This window comes from Pelodiscus sinensis, chromosome 10, assembly GCF_049634645.1.
Source record: "Pelodiscus sinensis isolate JC-2024 chromosome 10, ASM4963464v1, whole genome shotgun sequence".
Taxonomy (NCBI): Eukaryota; Metazoa; Chordata; order Testudines; family Trionychidae; genus Pelodiscus; species Pelodiscus sinensis.
The window spans coordinates 54,148,101-54,165,264 of NC_134720.1; the positions used below are offsets into that span (position 1 = coordinate 54,148,101).

The 17,164-nt window shown below is 49.4% G+C and overlaps 1 protein-coding gene across 3 annotated transcripts in view; it reads left to right on the forward strand.

Moving 5' to 3' along the window:
- Window positions 1-621: 621 nt before the first annotated feature.
- LOC102451664 (IgGFc-binding protein-like) overlaps window positions 622-17,164 on the forward strand; it is a 105,050-nt gene continuing 88,507 nt past the window's right edge. For 2 of the 3 annotated variants that reach the window (XM_075938278.1, XM_075938280.1), the window contains exons 1-15: window positions 622-772; window positions 1,628-1,777; window positions 2,494-2,756; window positions 6,879-6,960; window positions 8,308-8,388; window positions 10,873-11,114; window positions 11,204-11,490; window positions 11,589-11,866; window positions 12,209-12,807; window positions 13,167-13,731; window positions 14,182-14,384; window positions 14,491-14,871; window positions 15,408-15,694; window positions 16,042-16,313; window positions 17,089-17,145. In XM_075938278.1, coding sequence (XP_075794393.1) covers window positions 694-772; window positions 1,628-1,777; window positions 2,494-2,756; window positions 6,879-6,960; window positions 8,308-8,388; window positions 10,873-11,114; window positions 11,204-11,490; window positions 11,589-11,866; window positions 12,209-12,807; window positions 13,167-13,731; window positions 14,182-14,384; window positions 14,491-14,871; window positions 15,408-15,694; window positions 16,042-16,313; window positions 17,089-17,145 — 3,826 coding nt within the window. In that variant the 5' untranslated portion in view covers window positions 622-693. The remainder of the gene's footprint in view (window positions 773-1,627; window positions 1,778-2,493; window positions 2,757-6,878; window positions 6,961-8,307; window positions 8,389-10,872; window positions 11,115-11,203; window positions 11,491-11,588; window positions 11,867-12,208; window positions 12,808-13,166; window positions 13,732-14,181; window positions 14,385-14,490; window positions 14,872-15,407; window positions 15,695-16,041; window positions 16,314-17,088; window positions 17,146-17,164) is intronic. The other variant, XM_075938279.1, reaches the window with a different exon arrangement.

Consider the following 17,164-nt stretch of genomic DNA (forward strand, 5'->3'; position numbering starts at 1 on the left):
CACCCCCATCCACAGCCAGATGTGACTGTCTGCCAGCCAGTGGAGTAAAAAGGGTTTGTTGCTTCTCCGAGATACAGCAGGCTCCATGTTGACATAGGAGCCAGGGCAGAGCCTTAGTCCTTTCGGGGGGAGGGGTTCACAGGCGGCTGAACCCCCCCCCCTCATCTTGGGCTTAGTCTGCTTCCTTCATTCTCCCCCCAGTTAAGAATGCCCCTTCTCCCAGCCACCTGTCACTCACCCCCTTCCTTTGTTCAGCAGACAAGGAGTTGAATCTCTACCATATGATGAAGAGAACTCGGCTCGTTTCTGCCACAGCCCCACAGCCGTAGGAAGACACAATGAGACCTTGTGGTGCAGCTGTGAGAGGGACCTTGGCTCTGGCAATAAACAAACTAAGAGGGTGTAGAAAGACCATCTGTCCTCCGGGCACCTTGCCCCAGGAGCACTGAGGGTTCTCCCTTTCCTTCTAAACAAAGGACAGGGCTGTGCAGCCCTTTAGAGGCTAACAAGATGGTTTACTAGATAATGAGCTCATCACCTAATAAACCATCTTGTTAATCTTTAAAGGGCTGCACAGTCCTCTCTTTCGTTTCAGCAAGACCAGACTGACAGGGCTACATCTCTTTGCCTTTCCTCTCTAGTGTGTGGTGTTAAAACTATTGCTTTTCTGACAACGTTTTAAAGTGCACATGAATGTTATTGAGCATTTTCCTTGGCAGGCTCAAGCAAAGAGAAACAAGCAATGGCTTTGGACCCTGGGATCCTGGGACAGGTATTTACCTCTCTCTCTCTCCCTCCCTTTTATTGTTAATGTCCTATAAATCGCAGGGCTAGAAGGGACCGCAAAGGTCCTGTAGCCTAACCCCCTGCAAAGATGCAGGCTGTGTTGTGTTTAAACCAGTGGTTTTCAAAGGATGGGTTGTGACCCAGTGCTGGGGGGTGGGTTTGGTTTCTGCAGGGGGATCAGGTGAGCAGTGGGAGAGGGAAGGGGTGAAGGCTAAGGTGACTCCCTGCCTGTCCCTGCACCACAGACTGTGCCATGCTCCAGAAGCGGCTGGCAGCAGGCCCTGCTCCTGGCGGGGAAGGGAGAACGCACAGGGGCAGGGCTCCGTGCACTGCCCCTGCCCCGAGCACTAGCTCCACATTCCCATGGGCTGGGAACCTGCTGCCAGCTGCTTCTGGGGGCAGCCTGGTCTGTGGTGCCAGGAGAGGCAGGAAACTGCCTTAGCCCCCCCACCCCCCCGCTGACCAGGAGCCATTTGAGGTAAACCCCTCCTGCCCCAGCCCTGACCCTCCCCAGAGGCAGAGTCCCCTGTTACGGGCCAGAGCTCCATGCTCAGCCCTGCCTTGGAGCCCGTGCTCCGGCCACATTCTGTTGGGCTGCAGCAGCAACAATTTTCTTCCATGGAGTCATGAGAAAAAGAGTTTGAAACCCGCTGGTCTAACCCACCCAAGACAGGTGGCTCCAGTCTCCTTTGGAAATCATCCAGTGAAAGGGCTTCCCCAGCCAACCTGTGCAGTTTGCTCCATTGTCCTGCTGTGCTTACAGGAAGGAAGTTTCCCCTGAAATGTAATGTATCAGTGCTGCCCAGAAAGCATTATCCTTTAATCCCATGCTGCATTTCAGCTTACATCGCCTGGTGTGATTTTAACAACAACTCGAGACCGTTTTGTGACTGGACCCTGCCCTGTAAAGTGAACCAAGGAGCCTGGATAAGAACTAAGCATGCCACACCAACCATGGGAACGGGGCCCGATGGAGACTACCCCGATGGAAGTAGGAACTCATCTATAACCCCATTCATTTTCCTCTAGATGTGACATCTGCTGGGCTTTTCTTCCTTTCTTAACAAAATGAGGCTCATTAAGCTTTTAAAAATGTTCTTTCTGCTGCTAATTTGCTTTCCTGACTTTGCTAAATGCAAGATTCTTTGTCAATCACAGACAAATTAACCCAATTTTTTGTACTATTTCGTTTCATGTAAATTTCAAAATTGCACCTTTTCATCCTGTTTCACTATAAAAATAAATGTTGGCATTTCCTGCAGGTTGCAAAATCAGAATTTTGCTCCGCTGTAGAGCAGAGATCTTAAAAGTGAACTTAGGTGCTGCAGGAGGGAGTCAGTAGTTGATAAGTTTCTGAGTCAGAACAGAACCACGCATGGCAGAAGGGGGTACTATGCCATATTTTAGAAGTGACATAAAAGGTTTTGACTAGGTGTGGTCATGAAAAATTCCATAGCACTGCTTGTACGAAATGGGGTGTTTTAACTCTGGTCTCCAGATTATATTCAGGTCTGAGTAATTGCTTTCTGCCTACAACTGCCAGAAACAATATTCACTTCATTTCTCATCCCTATTTGTAATGTAGTGTTGCTCTGTGCTATTAAATAATGTCCAAGCCCTACTCTAGACATGGTTAACACTTTAATTTTAAATTACACCTGTAAAACACCAGGATTTTGCAATTGATTTGCTCTTTTCACCCTACAGGTGGCTATTTTATTTACCAAGAGGCCAGTAACCTCATCCCATTTGACACCAACAGGATTGAGAGCCCTGAAATTGTGGTTTCTGGAGACATATGCATAGACTTCCAGTATCACATGTCTGGGTCAGAGGACCAGAATGAGCTTAAAGTGATTGTCCAGAATGAGGGACTGGAAGATCTAGTGTGGAGTCGGAAAGGAAACCAGAGTTCTTCTTGGATGCATGGTTTCACCACTGTTCCCTTTCCGAATGAGAGAAGGATAAAGGTAATTACACTGGGAACATACTACTAGAATCCAAGAACACAAGGGCTGGAAGAGACCTCAGGAGTCATCGAGTCCAACCCCAAAGCAGGACCAACCCCAATTAAATCAATCCAGCCAGGGCTTTGTCAAGCCAAGACTTAACAACTTCTAGGGATAGAGATTCCACCCCCTCCTTAGGGAGCCCATTCCAGTACTTCACTACCCTCCTAGGGAAACAGTTTTTCTGAATATCCAACCTAGACCTCACCCACTGTAACGTGTCACCACTGAGAACAGCCTCTCTCCATCCTCTTTGGAACCTCCCTTCAGGGAGTTGAAGGCTGCTCTCAAATCCCCCCTCACTCTTCGCTTCTGCAGACTAAACAGACCCAAGTCCCTCAGCCTCTCCTCGTAGGTCAAGTGCTCCAGCCCCCTAATCATTTTGGTTGCTCTCTGCTGGACCCTCTCCAATGCATCCACATCCTTTCTGTAGTGGGGGCAGGGGGCAATTGGACACAATATTCCAGATGTGGCCTCACCAGAGCCTTCTTGGCTACAAGGGCGCACTGTTGACTCATATCCAGCTTCTTATCCACTGTAACCCCCAGGACCTTTTCTGCTGAACTGCTACTTAGCCAGTCGGTCCCCAGCCTGTAACAGTGCTTGGGATTCTTTCATCCCACGGACAGACTCTGCAGTTGTCCTTGTTGAACCTTCTCAGATTTCTTTTGGCCCAATCCTCTAATCTGTCTAGCTCACTCTGTATAGTATCTGCCATGTTTTTGCCCTGCCCTTGCAAGCTTGAAGGAGTTGTGCCAAAAATCAAGAACATCTTGGTTACATCTTGAGATACAACGATCTTAAATAAAATGCTCGGTAGTTACATTACAATGACAGTGTCATGACAGTGTTTGTGCCCCACTCCTCCGAGTACTCCTCCTGCTATGTTAACCGCATGGCAGAGTATAACTGAGAGCTGCTTTGGCAATACACACACAAAATAATGGGCTCTTAACTAGCTGCTACCACTCAAAAAAGATTTTAGAGTCGCTGTGGCTAGTTTTCTGAAAACATCCATTCAATGTGCAGCAGCAGTCAAAAGAGCTAACAGAATGTTAGGAAGCATTAGGAAACTAATAGAGAACAAGGCAGAAAATATCACGCCCTCTATATAAATCCAAATACTGTGGGCAGCTCTGGTTGCCCCATCTCAAAGAAGATATTTTGGAATTGGAAAAGGTACAGAGAATGACAACCAAAATGATGAGAGGTATGGAACAACTTCTGTATGAACAGAGATTAAAAAGATGGGGACTTTTCTGCTAGGAAAAGAGATAGGTAAGGCAGGGAGACATGATAGAGGTCTGTAAAATCATGACTGATATGGAGAAAAGGAACAAGGAAATGTTATTTACTCGTTCACATAACACCAGAAATAGAGGTCACCCAGTGAAATTAATAAACAGGTTTAAAATCAACAAAAGGAAGTGTTTCTTCACACAACACACAGTCAACCTATGGAACTCTTTGTCAGGTGATGTTGTGAAGGCTAAAATTATAACAGGGTAAAAAAAGAACTAAGTAAATTCACAGAGGATAGATCCATCAGTGTTTATTAGCCCGGCAGAACTGGGATGTAACAGAATGCTCTGGGTGTTCCTAGCCTCTGTTTGCCAGAAGCTGGGAGAGAATGACAGGGGATAGATCACTGGGGGTAAATCTACATTGAAGGGCTTAACTCGAAATAAGCGACACAAATTGAACTATGTCTATTGTGTATCTTATTTCGAAATAGGGAGCATCTACATAGCACTTATTTTGAAATTTAGCGCTCTTCCTCCCACTTCCCTTACTCCTCGTACAATGAGGGTTACAGGAGTTGGAGTAAGAAGTCCTCCAGCTTGACACTATTCTGACACTATTTCAAAATATCTGCCTGCTGTGTAGATGTGGACTAAGTTATTTCGAAATGGCATTGCTGTGTAGACTTACCCTTGATGATTCCCTGTTCTGTTCATTCCCTCTGGAGCATCTGGCATTGGCCACTGTCAGAAGGCAGGATACTGGAGTAAATGGATCGTTGCTCTGACCCAGTGTGATCAGTCTTATGCTCTTAATTAGGGTGTAACCACAATGTAGTTTATGAACCTGGATTCTAAAATGATATCCACTAGGAAAGATGTGAGAATGAGTGAGTTAGCCATGCTGTTAGCTTCAATCATTTACATCCATAGTAACTGTCAAAAAGCATAAGCACAATATATTTACACTATAACTGGACTTCAATTACATGATAATTTAAGATCACTGTACAGGCAGTCCCCGGGTTACATGGATCCGACTTACATCGGATCCCTACTTACAAACGGGGTGAGGCAACCCCACACTAGCTGCTTCCCCCCAGCAGACCAGGGAGACACGAAGCTAGCGCCCCCTCCCCAGCAGACCAGGGAGACACAGAGCAGCATTTCTCAGAAGACACCTCAGCTTGAGAATAAAGGACTGAGGGAAGTGAGATGTGGGAGATTAAAACTGAGCTCTGGAGAAATGTTTGGCTAGAGTTTCCCCTACAATATGTACCAGTTCCGACTTACATACAAATTCAACTTAAGAACAAATTTACAGTCCCTATCTTGTACGTAACCTGGGGACTGCCTGTACTATAAAATGTAACCAAAATATTCTGCTTACAAAAGCTGTTATGGGAGAGGGGAGGAATTTGGAACAATTCCCATTTTGGCATATTCCTGCCCTTGAAATTTCAGTAACTGCTTAAAATATACATCAGATAACTGCCATCTGAATAAATTGTTTATTTCAAATACTCTTGTAATCTGCTGGCTTTTTAGACATTGCCATCCGCTATAGCACCTTGGAAGTATCATAAGACTGATGTACACTTATACATGCATACATTATCTTATACTTAAGTTGTAAGGTTGGGATCAGAATAGTCTTTTTGTCATGTATTTGTTCATCACCTTGTACAATGTAGCCTTGGTCTATATACAGTAAAACTCCATTGGTCCGGCATCCAATGCTCCGGCACTCCTGATGGTCCGGCACCATTGGGAACCCAAAAGTGCTCGGCAGCCGGACCATTGGAGCTGCTCTGTGCCCGGCTTCCCCGATTCAGCCGCTGCTGAAATTGACAAGCAGCTGAATCAGGGAAGCTGGGGGCAGAGCAGCTGGGGTGCTGCTGGGTTGGTCCCGCAGCGCCGAGGGGCAGCGCTACGGGACCAACCCGGCAGCATCCCAGCTGCTCTGCCCCAGGCATCCCTGATTCAGCCGCTGCTGAAACTGACCAGCAGCGGCTGAATCGGGGACGCCTGGGGCAGAGCCGGACTATCGGAAGGGGGGCCTATGAGAGGTCTGGGGTGGCATCCCCCCCATCCCAGACCCCTCATAGCCCCCCTTTCCGATAGTCCGGCATATCTGATAATCCAGCACCCCCTGGGTCCTAAAGGTGCCGGATTATCAGAAGTTTACTGTGCCTGTAGGCTCTACTGGAAATACTTGACTTACAAAGCGATCATTGCTTTTTCAGGCCTATGTTACAAAGGTTCGAATCTTGATGCCATCTGGGCAAGCCATTGATTTCAGTTTTTCATTCTTTATATTGGTGAACCCTTTATCATGGGTTCCCTGCAGAATGTGGGTTGTGAACAAGACTGTACAAACATTTGGATCTACATTCAGTTCTTAACATTGCAACTTAGGCCCATGAGTTGTTCCTGATTAGAAAAACATCTTATTTGAGTTTAATTCTCTGCTCACTTCCAGTAAATTTACCATCCCCTCAAACAAAGCTACTACTTCACACCAGGAAAATTAAGACAGCAGTCAGTATTAGTAAGTTTCATTGTTGCTTTTAGTTAGATGATATGTATGTAAGTATATTTTTTCTCTCTCAGTACCACCTTTTGCCAGGAAAAGCAGAATTGTAGTGTCTCTTTCAGTCTTTGCTTTAATACAAAACGTTATTCCACGGAAAGCCAGAGAAGTGCCCAACTCTCACGTGAGATGTCTAAAATATAGAAAAAGCGCTCTGGAAATACAGTGCAGGGAAGGATCCTGCTTTGGCTGTGAGGCTGTCCCTTTTCATCGCCCAAACATGTCTGATTCACTTTGCATCTTGCCTAGGTCATTTTTGAGGCTGTTCGAGGATTGACAGAATACGGGGACACAGCAGTGGACAACGTGGGTGTCAGGAATGGACCTTGTGGTAAGTCTGTCCCTATGCCCCAGTGATCTCCATCCCCCTTTTCCACTTGTTTGCCGTACCCCAGTCCAACAGAGACTAAGGGACCCCCAAAGGGTCAAACCTTATTTAAAAAGCTCAAAACATTCACAGTGAAACTTGTCTAAATTTACTGGGGGTTCTCCCTCATGTACACCCAACTCCTTTCTCAAGCATTGCCATTTGCTTCCACACAAGCTGCAAGGTGGTCTGAAAATCAGTCCATTTTCCTGAAATTCAGCAAATGTAGGTTTTTAATCAACCCCCAAAGCAGCTGAATGTCACCCGCCCCGTGGTTTCACTGGGCTCCTCAATTCAGCTTGTAACTGTAAAGCAAGAAAGAGCCAGAACTCTTTGCATAGGAGCTCTGCAAAGCATACTGCTCTGTGACATTGCACAGAGAAATGCCAGTGAGTGGGAGTGAAGCACAGCCCAAACTCTCAGACCATAATAGCACGGGCTTTGGAGAAGTCTGATTCTCAGATAGATTTTGAGGCTGGTCGATATCTTTATATTTACCAAAACAAAATCCCAGCTCCGAACACATCTAAAAACATCTACACTATGGAACTGTCCTGTCCTCCAAAGGGCTTGCAAGCCTTCCCATGCACATTTTATGAGCATACTCTATACTCCATTAGCCAAGTTACGAATGAAAACATGGACTAGTAGTGCAGCTACGACTGACCCCTGCAGGGCTGCTCTTGATATACCCACCGGCTGTGTCTACATTGGCACCCTTTTCCGGAAAAGGGATGCTAATGAGACACTTCGGAATTGCAAATGCTGTGGGTGATTTAAATATCCCCCACGGCATTTGCATGAACATGGCTGCCGCTTTTTTCCGGCTCGGAGCTTTGCCGGAGAAAAGTGCCAGTCTAGACGGGATCTTTTGGAAAATAAAGCCTTTTCTGGAAGATCCCTTATGCCTGAATTTAAATCTTATTCCAGGTATCTAAAAGGGTGTCATAAGGAGGATGGAGAAAACTTGTTCATCTTGGACTCTGGGGACAGAACAAGAAGCAATGAGCTTAAACTGCAGCAAGGGAGGTTTAGGTTGGACATTAGGAAAAAGTTCCTAACTGTAGGGGTGGTCAAACACTGGAATAAATTGCCCAGGGAGGCTGTGGAATCCCCATCTCTGGAGATATTGAAGAGTAGGTTAGATAAATGTCTATCAGGGATGGTCTAGACAGTACTGGGTCCTGCCATGGGGGCAGGGGACTGGACTCGATGACCACTCAAGGTCCCTTCCAGTCCTAGTATTCTATAATTCTAGGATTTTCTGGAACAAGAATATACAGTAAATTCCATGGCATTCTCTCATTACAGGAGATGGACCTACAACAACAGCGAGCCCTGGATCAGTCACCACTTCCTCTTCTTCCACGTCACTTCCTCCACCGAGTTCAGGTGAATTTCTCTGACATGACTGTCTCCTTAAACGTCTGTACTGAATTGGCACGTCATCGCAAGTGTCAAATTTCGCATGGTTCCTCTTCTCTTTGTATGAACGCGAGGGCAGAATATGTCCCAAATGCTTAGAAATTCTCTAAGGGTGTGTGTATCTGTACAGGCAGTCCCCGACTTACGCGGATCCGACTTTCTGCACATACGAACTGGGCTTTTCTCGCCCCGGAGCTCACGGGCGGCGGGTCTGCCACCCGTGTCCTCCGGGGCGAGAAAAACTGCTCCGCTCTCCCTGGTCTGCTGGGGGGGTCCAGCAGCTTTGCTGAAACCCCCAGCAGACCAGGGAGACAGGAGCAAAGCCACCCAGGCGGGGAACCCCCCCCCCCCCCCCAACCTGGGTGGCTTTGCTCCGGGAAAGGAGCAAAGCCGCCGCCTGTGCGGCTTTGCTCCTTTGCTCCGGGGCAAAGCCGCCCAGGCAGGGGACCCTCCCCCTGCCTGTGCAGCTTTGCTCCTGTCTCCCTGGTCTGTTGGGGGGGGGGGTCCAGTGGCTTTGCTGGACCCCCCCATCAGACCAGGGAGACAGGAGCAAAGCCGCCCAGGCGGGGACCCCCCCCCCCCCCCCCGAGCGGCTTTGCTCCTGTCTCTCTGGTCTGCTGGGGGTTCCAGCAAAGCGGGGCCCCCTCCTCCGTGGCTTTGCTCCGGGTCTCCCTGGTCTGCTGGGGGGTGAGGTGCGCAGCTAGTGCGCCCCTCCCCCCCAGCAATCCAGGCTTTTGTTGCGGACGCCTGGGGTAGAGCAGCTGGGGGCTACCGGGTTGGTCCTGCAGCGCTGCTCCTCGGCGCTACTGGACCAACCCGGCAGCAACCCAGCTGCTCTGCCCCAGGCGTTCTGATTCAGCCGCTGCTGGTCAGTTTCAGCAGCGACTGAATCAGGACGCCTGGGGTAGAGCATCTGGGGTGCTGCCCGGTTGGTCCAGTAACGCCGAGGAGCGGTGCTACTGGAGCAACCCAGCAGCACCCCAGCTGCTCTGCCCCAGGTGTCCCCAAGTCACCCACTGCTGAAACTGACCAGTGGCTGACTATAGGATGCCCTGGGCTTACTGGAATCAGCCGCTGATCAGTTTCAGCAGCAGCTGACTTGGGGACACCTCGGGTAGAGCAGCTGGGGTGCTGCCGGGTTGGTCCTGCGGCGACCTACCCGGCAGCGCCCCAGCTGTTCTGTCCCAGGCGTCCAGATTCAGCCGCTGTTGAAACTGATCAGCGGCTGATTCCAGGAAGCCCGGGGCATCCTATAGTCAGCCACTGGTCAGTTTCAGCAGCAGCGGCTGAATCTGGAGCCAGTTCCGACTTACATACAAATTCAACTTAAGAACAAACCTATAGTCCCTATCTTGTACGTAACCCGGGGACTGCCTGTACCTTTATTTCAAGATAACTAGCATGATTTCAGAAAAAAAACTCGAGCATCTACACAGCTATTCTGGTATTTCAAAATAATTTTGAAATAACGGACGTCTTATTCCAAAATCTGTAAACCTCACTCGACGTGGAATAATGCCTACTCCAAAATAGCTATTTCGAAATAAGGCGTGTGTCGATGCTCCACTGCTGCTATTTCAAAATAGCCCCTCCTCCGGATCATTCTAAGTTATTCCTCCCCAGTGCCTCCCAGGGCTCTAAATCGAGATAGCACGTCTACATTACAGAAGGCTGATTCAGACTAATTTTCAGGCTTCCGTGCAGTGTAGACGTTCTATTTCAAAATAAGCTATTTCGGAATAACTGTTCCAGCTTATTTTGAAATAAGTGTGTAGTGTAGACGTACCCCATGGGAATAATAGTGTGCTTCTGGCCATCTTGATCCTAGGATATTAGAGAGACAAGGTGGGTGAGGTAATATCTGTTATTAGACTAAGATATGATGATAATAGACAAGTGTTGGACATTTCACCTTCTATTCTGCAGTGACACTCTTGGCTGCTCTGGGAAATTCGAAGGGAGCTCAGTGTGCACTCAATATTTTGTCTCTCTCACCAACAGAAGTTGATCAGATATGATATATTACCTCATCTATCTCAACATAAAAACACAGATAAGAACATAAGCAGGTCCATATTGGGTCAGACCAAAGAACTACCTAGACCAGTCTCTAGTCTACCAAAAGTGGCCAATGCCAGGTGCCCCAGAGGGAATGAACAGAACGGGGAATCAGTGATCCACCTTGCCACCCACTACCTCCTTCTGGGAGACACAGGATAGGGACACCATACCTGCCCGTCATGGCTAATAGCCATTGATAGCCCATGAACTTCTCTAGTTCTTTTTGAACCCTGCTATAGTTTCCCCTTTCCAATCTTGTCTTGCTAGATTAATAGTTTAATTCCTGTCTGGAAGCCCAGGCAGGAGATGCAATAGTAAGTACTCCAATGTTCATGGCTGTTGGATGGTGAATGAACTAAAGGTGTGATTCACTGAGCTTTGCCTCCCCAGAGTCCTGCGTGGTGGCCGGGGACCCTCACTACTACACCTTTGATAAACAAACCCATCATTTCATGGGGACCTGCGCCTACACGTTGTCCAAGCTGTGTGATGCAAACAGCACGCTGCCCAACTTCAACGTGGAAGCAGAGAACGAGCACAGAGGAGGCAACACTCACGTCTCCTACGTCCGGTCTGTGAACGTCGATGTTTATGGCCTCCGGATAACACTAGAGAAGGGGAGAGCCGTGAAGGTAGGTGCAGGCTGGGGTTGGAGTAGTTGCTGAGAATGCCCTTGGATGACCGAAGACTTACCAGCATGTCTAACCTTTCCGATGTCCAGGTCAATGGAGAGGGAGACATTATCATCCCCTTCGCACCATCGCCGGGTGTGCAAATCTCTTCCAGTGGGCTTTATGTCGTCGTCAGCACAGACTTCGGGTTGACCGTGAAGTTTGATGGGGACCATCGAGTGGAAGTGACCCTTCCCGGCTCCTTTGAAGGGAAGGTGTGTGGGATGTGTGGGAATTACAACGGGAATGCCACAGACGACTTTCTGAATCCAGACGGGGCCTTGGAGCCAGACTCTACCAGCCTTGGCAACAGCTGGCAGGTCTCCAACCACACCAGGTTTGTAGCTCTCGTGGCAGATCTGCAGTTCTCGGAGAGGTATGGAATGTCAAGGGAAAGCCACCCAACAAACCGTGGACTTCTCTCCTTTCTCTCAGTTGTCCTCCAGCACCAGGCCACGATCCAGTGTGCGACGACAGCGATAAGCAAATCATTGCCAGCGGTGCTTTCTGCGGTCTCCTGACAGATGTGAATGGCCCATTTAGGAAGTGCCACCCGGTGCTAGACCCCAACAGTTACTTCAGCAGCTGCTTTTATGACCAATGTGAATTGCAAATGGATCCCGACTCTCTCTGCAAGAGCCTGCAAGCTTATGCAGATGCCTGTCGCGCAGGTGGCGCTCAGATAGATTCCTGGAGGAATGCTACCTTCTGTCGTAAGTACAAGTACCCGAGAGCTTTGCCACTGTGATTTCTTGCATGGCTTTGGAATGGCTTCCCTGGCTCAAGGCAGGAAATTGTTTGGAACCAGGACAACGTGAAAGCCTCGCATGTGCTAACTTGTTCTTTGAGGGGGATTGTGCATCGGGCTCTTCTGTAGATGCAGCAGAGCCTTGTGAGTCTCCTTTTCAGAGACATCAAAAAGGAATCGATTGACGCAGCTGATGCTGCACCTAAGGAGGCCTGAAAAGAGCATTTCCTCACACTGCATATGAGTTCCTTGCCATGTGATTATTCCAACCCCTTCTGGTCTAATGACAATGCTTTTGTTTCTCCAGCAATTCTCTGTCAACCCAACAGTCACTATGAAGCATGCACGGCAGCCTGCCCTGCCACCTGTGCCAACCCAAGGGCTCCTGCCAGCTGCAGCCTGCCGTGTGTGGAAGGATGCGTGTGCGACAGTGGCTATCTTCTCTACAACGACGGCTGTGTCCCCAGCAGCCAGTGTGGGTGCTGGCACAATGGCAAACACTACCCGGTTGGTGCCGAATTCTGGACAGATGACACCTGCTCCTCTAAATGCAGGTGTCCATCTCAGGGGAGCAAAGTAACGTGCTCCAGCGCTTCCTGCCCAAGTGACCATTACTGTGGGGTTCAGAACGGAGAACCTGGCTGCTACCCCGAGACTTACGGGATCTGCCGAGTGCACAACGATCCCCATTACAACACCTTTGACAGAGAGACTCACCACTTCATGGGGATCTGCACCTACACGCTGGCCAAAGAATGCGTCAACTCCAGCTCTCTGCCTTATTTCAACATCGAAGCCAAGAACGAGCATCGAGGGAACCCCACGGTGTCCTACGTGCAGAAAGTCCTGGTGGAGGTTTATGGAGAACACATAGAAATTCTCAAGAACCATCCAAGCCAAGTGCTGGTAAGGAGCATCCCCTTGGGAGGGGGATGGCAAATTAGGATGGAGCTTGGCTCTGGGTCCTTCTGTAGAAGTGACCCTTTCTCACTCTGAGCCATGGAATAGCAATCCATGACTCTTGGACTTTCAAACTTTGTATCGAGACGGTCTGAAGAGACCGTCCGCAGGAGACACCAGGAGCCTTACTGAGGTTTCCATGTTACATCCGGGCAACTTGCTCCGAGCTAGAAACTATCTGGAAAGTTATGTCACTGATTCACATAGAATCATTTGCAGGGAATGCACCCATTCCGTTTCCAATTTCTTCCTAGGGCCTCCCTCTGTGGAAATCACATGGTACTTTTCCTTCTGTTTCCCATTAGGTCAACAAGGTGCTAATGACCCTTCCCGTAAGCGCCGTTGGTGGCTCAATCACAGTGAGCAGGAGTGGACGATACGTCACCCTAGAGACGGATTTCAGACTGCGGGTTTCCTATGACACCGATCACTCGGTGGAAGTGAGGGTGCCCACCACCTATTTCAACAGCACCTGTGGCATGTGCGGTAACTTTAACAATCGGAGAGACGATGACTACATGATGCCCGACGGGCAGCAAGCCAAGAATTCCAATGAGCTGGGAAACAGCTGGCGCGTAAGAGACGACGATCCCTCTTGCGATGACCCCGTTCCACCAGATATCTGCCCTGTGGAGAAGGAGAACCTCTACAAAACGGACAGATACTGTGGCCTCATAACTAAAAGGCTGGGGCCCTTCGCAGCCTGCCACTCCGTGATCAACCCTGAGAGCTTCTTTGAGAGCTGTGTCTATGACCTCTGCGCCCTAAACGGGAGTGAGGGGGTCCTGTGCAGAACTCTGGAGGCCTACGCCGACGCGTGTCAGACCGCCGGAGTCATGCTCTCCCAGTGGAGAAACGCCACCTTCTGCCGTGAGTAGCAAACGCGGAGCATCCGCAATTTGGCAGCTCCCAAATTAATTCTTCAGAGTGATGATGAAAGAAGAGCCCTTGTGTGCTACATCAGGTCGGGGCCCCGATTTTGTTCCGGGACAGAGGAAGGCTGCCCGCCTCACCACAAGTTGTCAAAGCCCAGGTTCTGTTTCAGCCATACCAGGGTCGGCCACCGCAGGGCTACTTACAAACTCCCTTTCTGGCCATACCAGGCTTGGCAGCAGGTCTCCCGGGTCTTCAGGCAATGGAGCACCTGTTGGGGCTTGGAGCTCCTGTGAGTCTGGGTTCCATTAGGGTGGCCATCCCATCTGGGTCATAGGGGAGCCGACCCACCTCCTTATACCTTGTCACCGCATTTCTCTCCGGGTGGGGTGTGTTCCCAAGCTGTCTTTCTTGGTAGTAATTCCCCTCCCCCTCTTACCCTTTCAGCTCCCACGTGTCACGATTCCAACAGCCACTATGAGCCTTGTATGACTGCCTGCCCTGCCACCTGTCTGGACCGCCTTGCTCCTGAGAACTGCAGCAAGCCCTGTGTGGAGGGATGCGCGTGTAATTCTGGGTTCGTCCTCAGCGGAGGCACCTGTGTGCCGGTGGGCAAGTGCGGCTGTGTGTTCCAGGACCGGTACTACAGTGTGAGTGACCCCGCTGACTTCAGGACGCTGGCAGGAGACTGATCTGCCAGCATCACCCCCTTTGACGGCGTTCCTTTTTGTATTTCTTGCGTGTGTCTCCCCGCAGGAAGGAGAGAGCGTGGTGACCGAGGACTGCACCAGCCGGTGCCAGTGTCTGGGAAATGGCAACATGACGTGCAGCGCGCTGTCTTGTCAGCCACATGAGATCTGCAAGATTCAGAACGGCCTGCGGGGGTGTTATCCACCAAGCACCGCTACCTGCCACATCTACGGCGACCCCCACTACACCACCTTCGATGGGAAACTTCACCACTTCCAGGGGGCCTGCAACTACACCGTGGTGGAGACCTGCAATAACTCCTCCGGCGGATTTAAGCTTACCACCCGAAATGAGCACAGGGGCAACCCCAGCTGGACAGCCATTAACTCCGTCGCTCTCACCCTGCAGGGCGTCCACATTGCTCTCCGGAAGAACAGGATCGTCTATGTAAGTGTCTTCCTCGTCGTAATCCGGACTGTAGCCCCTGTGTGCATGTCAGCTCGTGGGAATCTGCTTTAACCAGCCTAGAGTCAGCTCCTTAAGCTGTCAACTTGTTACAAGAAATAGACTCTGTGATATCTTAGACTCCTTGTCACTGCCCAGTCATTTGAATTAACATCTTGGAATCAAGTGTCCGGATTACCATCTGGGCCTGGGTGACCCGCTTTTCCTCTCTGTTTCTCAGGGCACCTCTCTGTACAGGCAGCATGCCAACCCTCTCCTGCCTTGAGTGGTTTTCAGCAGTCCATACTGCATAACTTTCAGTGCTTTTTAACAGCTGAGAAATGATCCACACATGGCTTTAGTTTATACGTTGCAGACCGTCGTGTCTAGAAATGTTTGTGCCCCAGAATATTCTTCTTCATTCTACACTAGGTGCAAAGTACAGAAAAAAGAGCTTTTGAGAACATCACAGTGGAGAACATGTGCTTTTCTCTCTGCTGTCTCTTTCTACTTTCCTTCTGTCTCTCATTCCCATTCAGATTAACGGTGCCCTGGCCTCTCCCCCTGTAACTCCTCTCCCCGGAGTGACCGTTTCGCTCATCGGACACTACGTACACGTGACTACACCCCTGGGCCTGCAGCTACAGTTCAATGGGGACCATGAGCTCTTTGTAAGAGTGACGGAGAAGCACAAAGGGAGTCTGTGCGGATTGTGCGGGACGTACACAGGGACCCAGCAGGACGACTTCACCAGACCCGATGGGGTCGTGGTGGCAGACGTCAATGAATTTGGAGCCAGCTGGAGCGTGCCTGACGACGAGTGGCCGTGAGTAGACGTTCTAGATCGTATGGCCATGTATTTAATTAGGAACTTAAGGGAACTTGCTGACTGTGGAATCAGTACCTATGTTAGACTCACCGATACATAATAATGCCAGTCTGAACGTTTATCCAGCTGTAAACTTCACAAGCTGTAGGGGAGTTGTGGCCAAAGTTTTAGGTCCTCCTTTCTCTTGTTTTATGCAGTGAACTCAGTTTTCATCTTTCTGTTTTATGTTGAACTGGGGATTGGGTTGCTCTGCAGTAGCTGTGACTGACTGCTCTCCAGTTCAGTGATATTATTGTCTCTGTGGCTTTTTGGAGTATTTAATCCTTTTGCTTTTTGTCTTTCAGTTGCAACTCAACTGTGGCCCCACCGGTAACGTGCTCTTCCTCCGAGCAGCAGGCAGCCGAGGGGCGGTGCAGAATCCTGACAGACCGAGATGGCCCGTTCGCCCCGTGCCATGCTGCGGTGCCACCTCACCTCTACTTTGAGAGCTGCGTCTACGATCAGTGTGCTGCAGGGGGAAGCTCTGAGCAGCTCTGCAATGATCTGGAATCCTATGCAACAGCCTGTGCAGAGGCGGGAGTCAGCCTGGGAGAATGGACGGCGGGCACTATCTGCGGTAGGTGTCAGCTGGTATCAGGAAATGCACATCGGCCGAATTACATGCCCACAGTATTTGTGGGGATGCAAATTCAGTTGCCGTTCCTCCATTCCATTGGCAAAACACAACTTGCATGGTAGAACGTGCAGATGTTCTTGCAAAGAAGTCCGTCTCCAATACAGGTGAATTGGCTGCAACCACAAAGGAGTAAGAACATCTCTTTACCAATGTTCACATGCTGTATTTTCTAGTGTCTATAATATGAAGGAGAAAGTTATTGTGGTGTTGTTTTCACTTCCCAATATTGGCAGTTTATTCATTCCCATTGAGAAGCTCTGTCTTGGGGGGGAGGGCGGTAAGGGAGAGCTCAGTGGTTTGAGCATTGACTTGCTTAAACCCAGGGTTGTGAGCTCAATCCTTGAGGGGCCATTTAGGGATATGGGGCAAATCTGTCAGGGATGGTACTTGGTCCTGCTTGGTACTGAACTTGATGACCTCTCAAGGTCCCTTCCAGTTCTATGAGATAGGTATATCTCCATATATTGGTTATTGGTATTGGCTTTCTGATTTCCTGTGCAAAGCTCCATATGATTCCTTTTGTTCCTCTGTAATTATTTTTGTAACTTGCCTTGAAGATTCAGTCATGGTAGGATATAGAAATATTTCATCTGAATAGCAATAATGTTATCATCTCTCCTGTCTCTGCTACTCCCATGTGTGTACAAGAGGACATTAGGGTGTATACTGCCATAGACCGTTTCATGTCTTCACATGATTTTCCCTGTTCCCATAGCCACCATCTCTTCCACTGTGGAACCCTCCATATCACCGAGTGTCACGAATGCCACAGGTGAGTGGCAAACGCATGC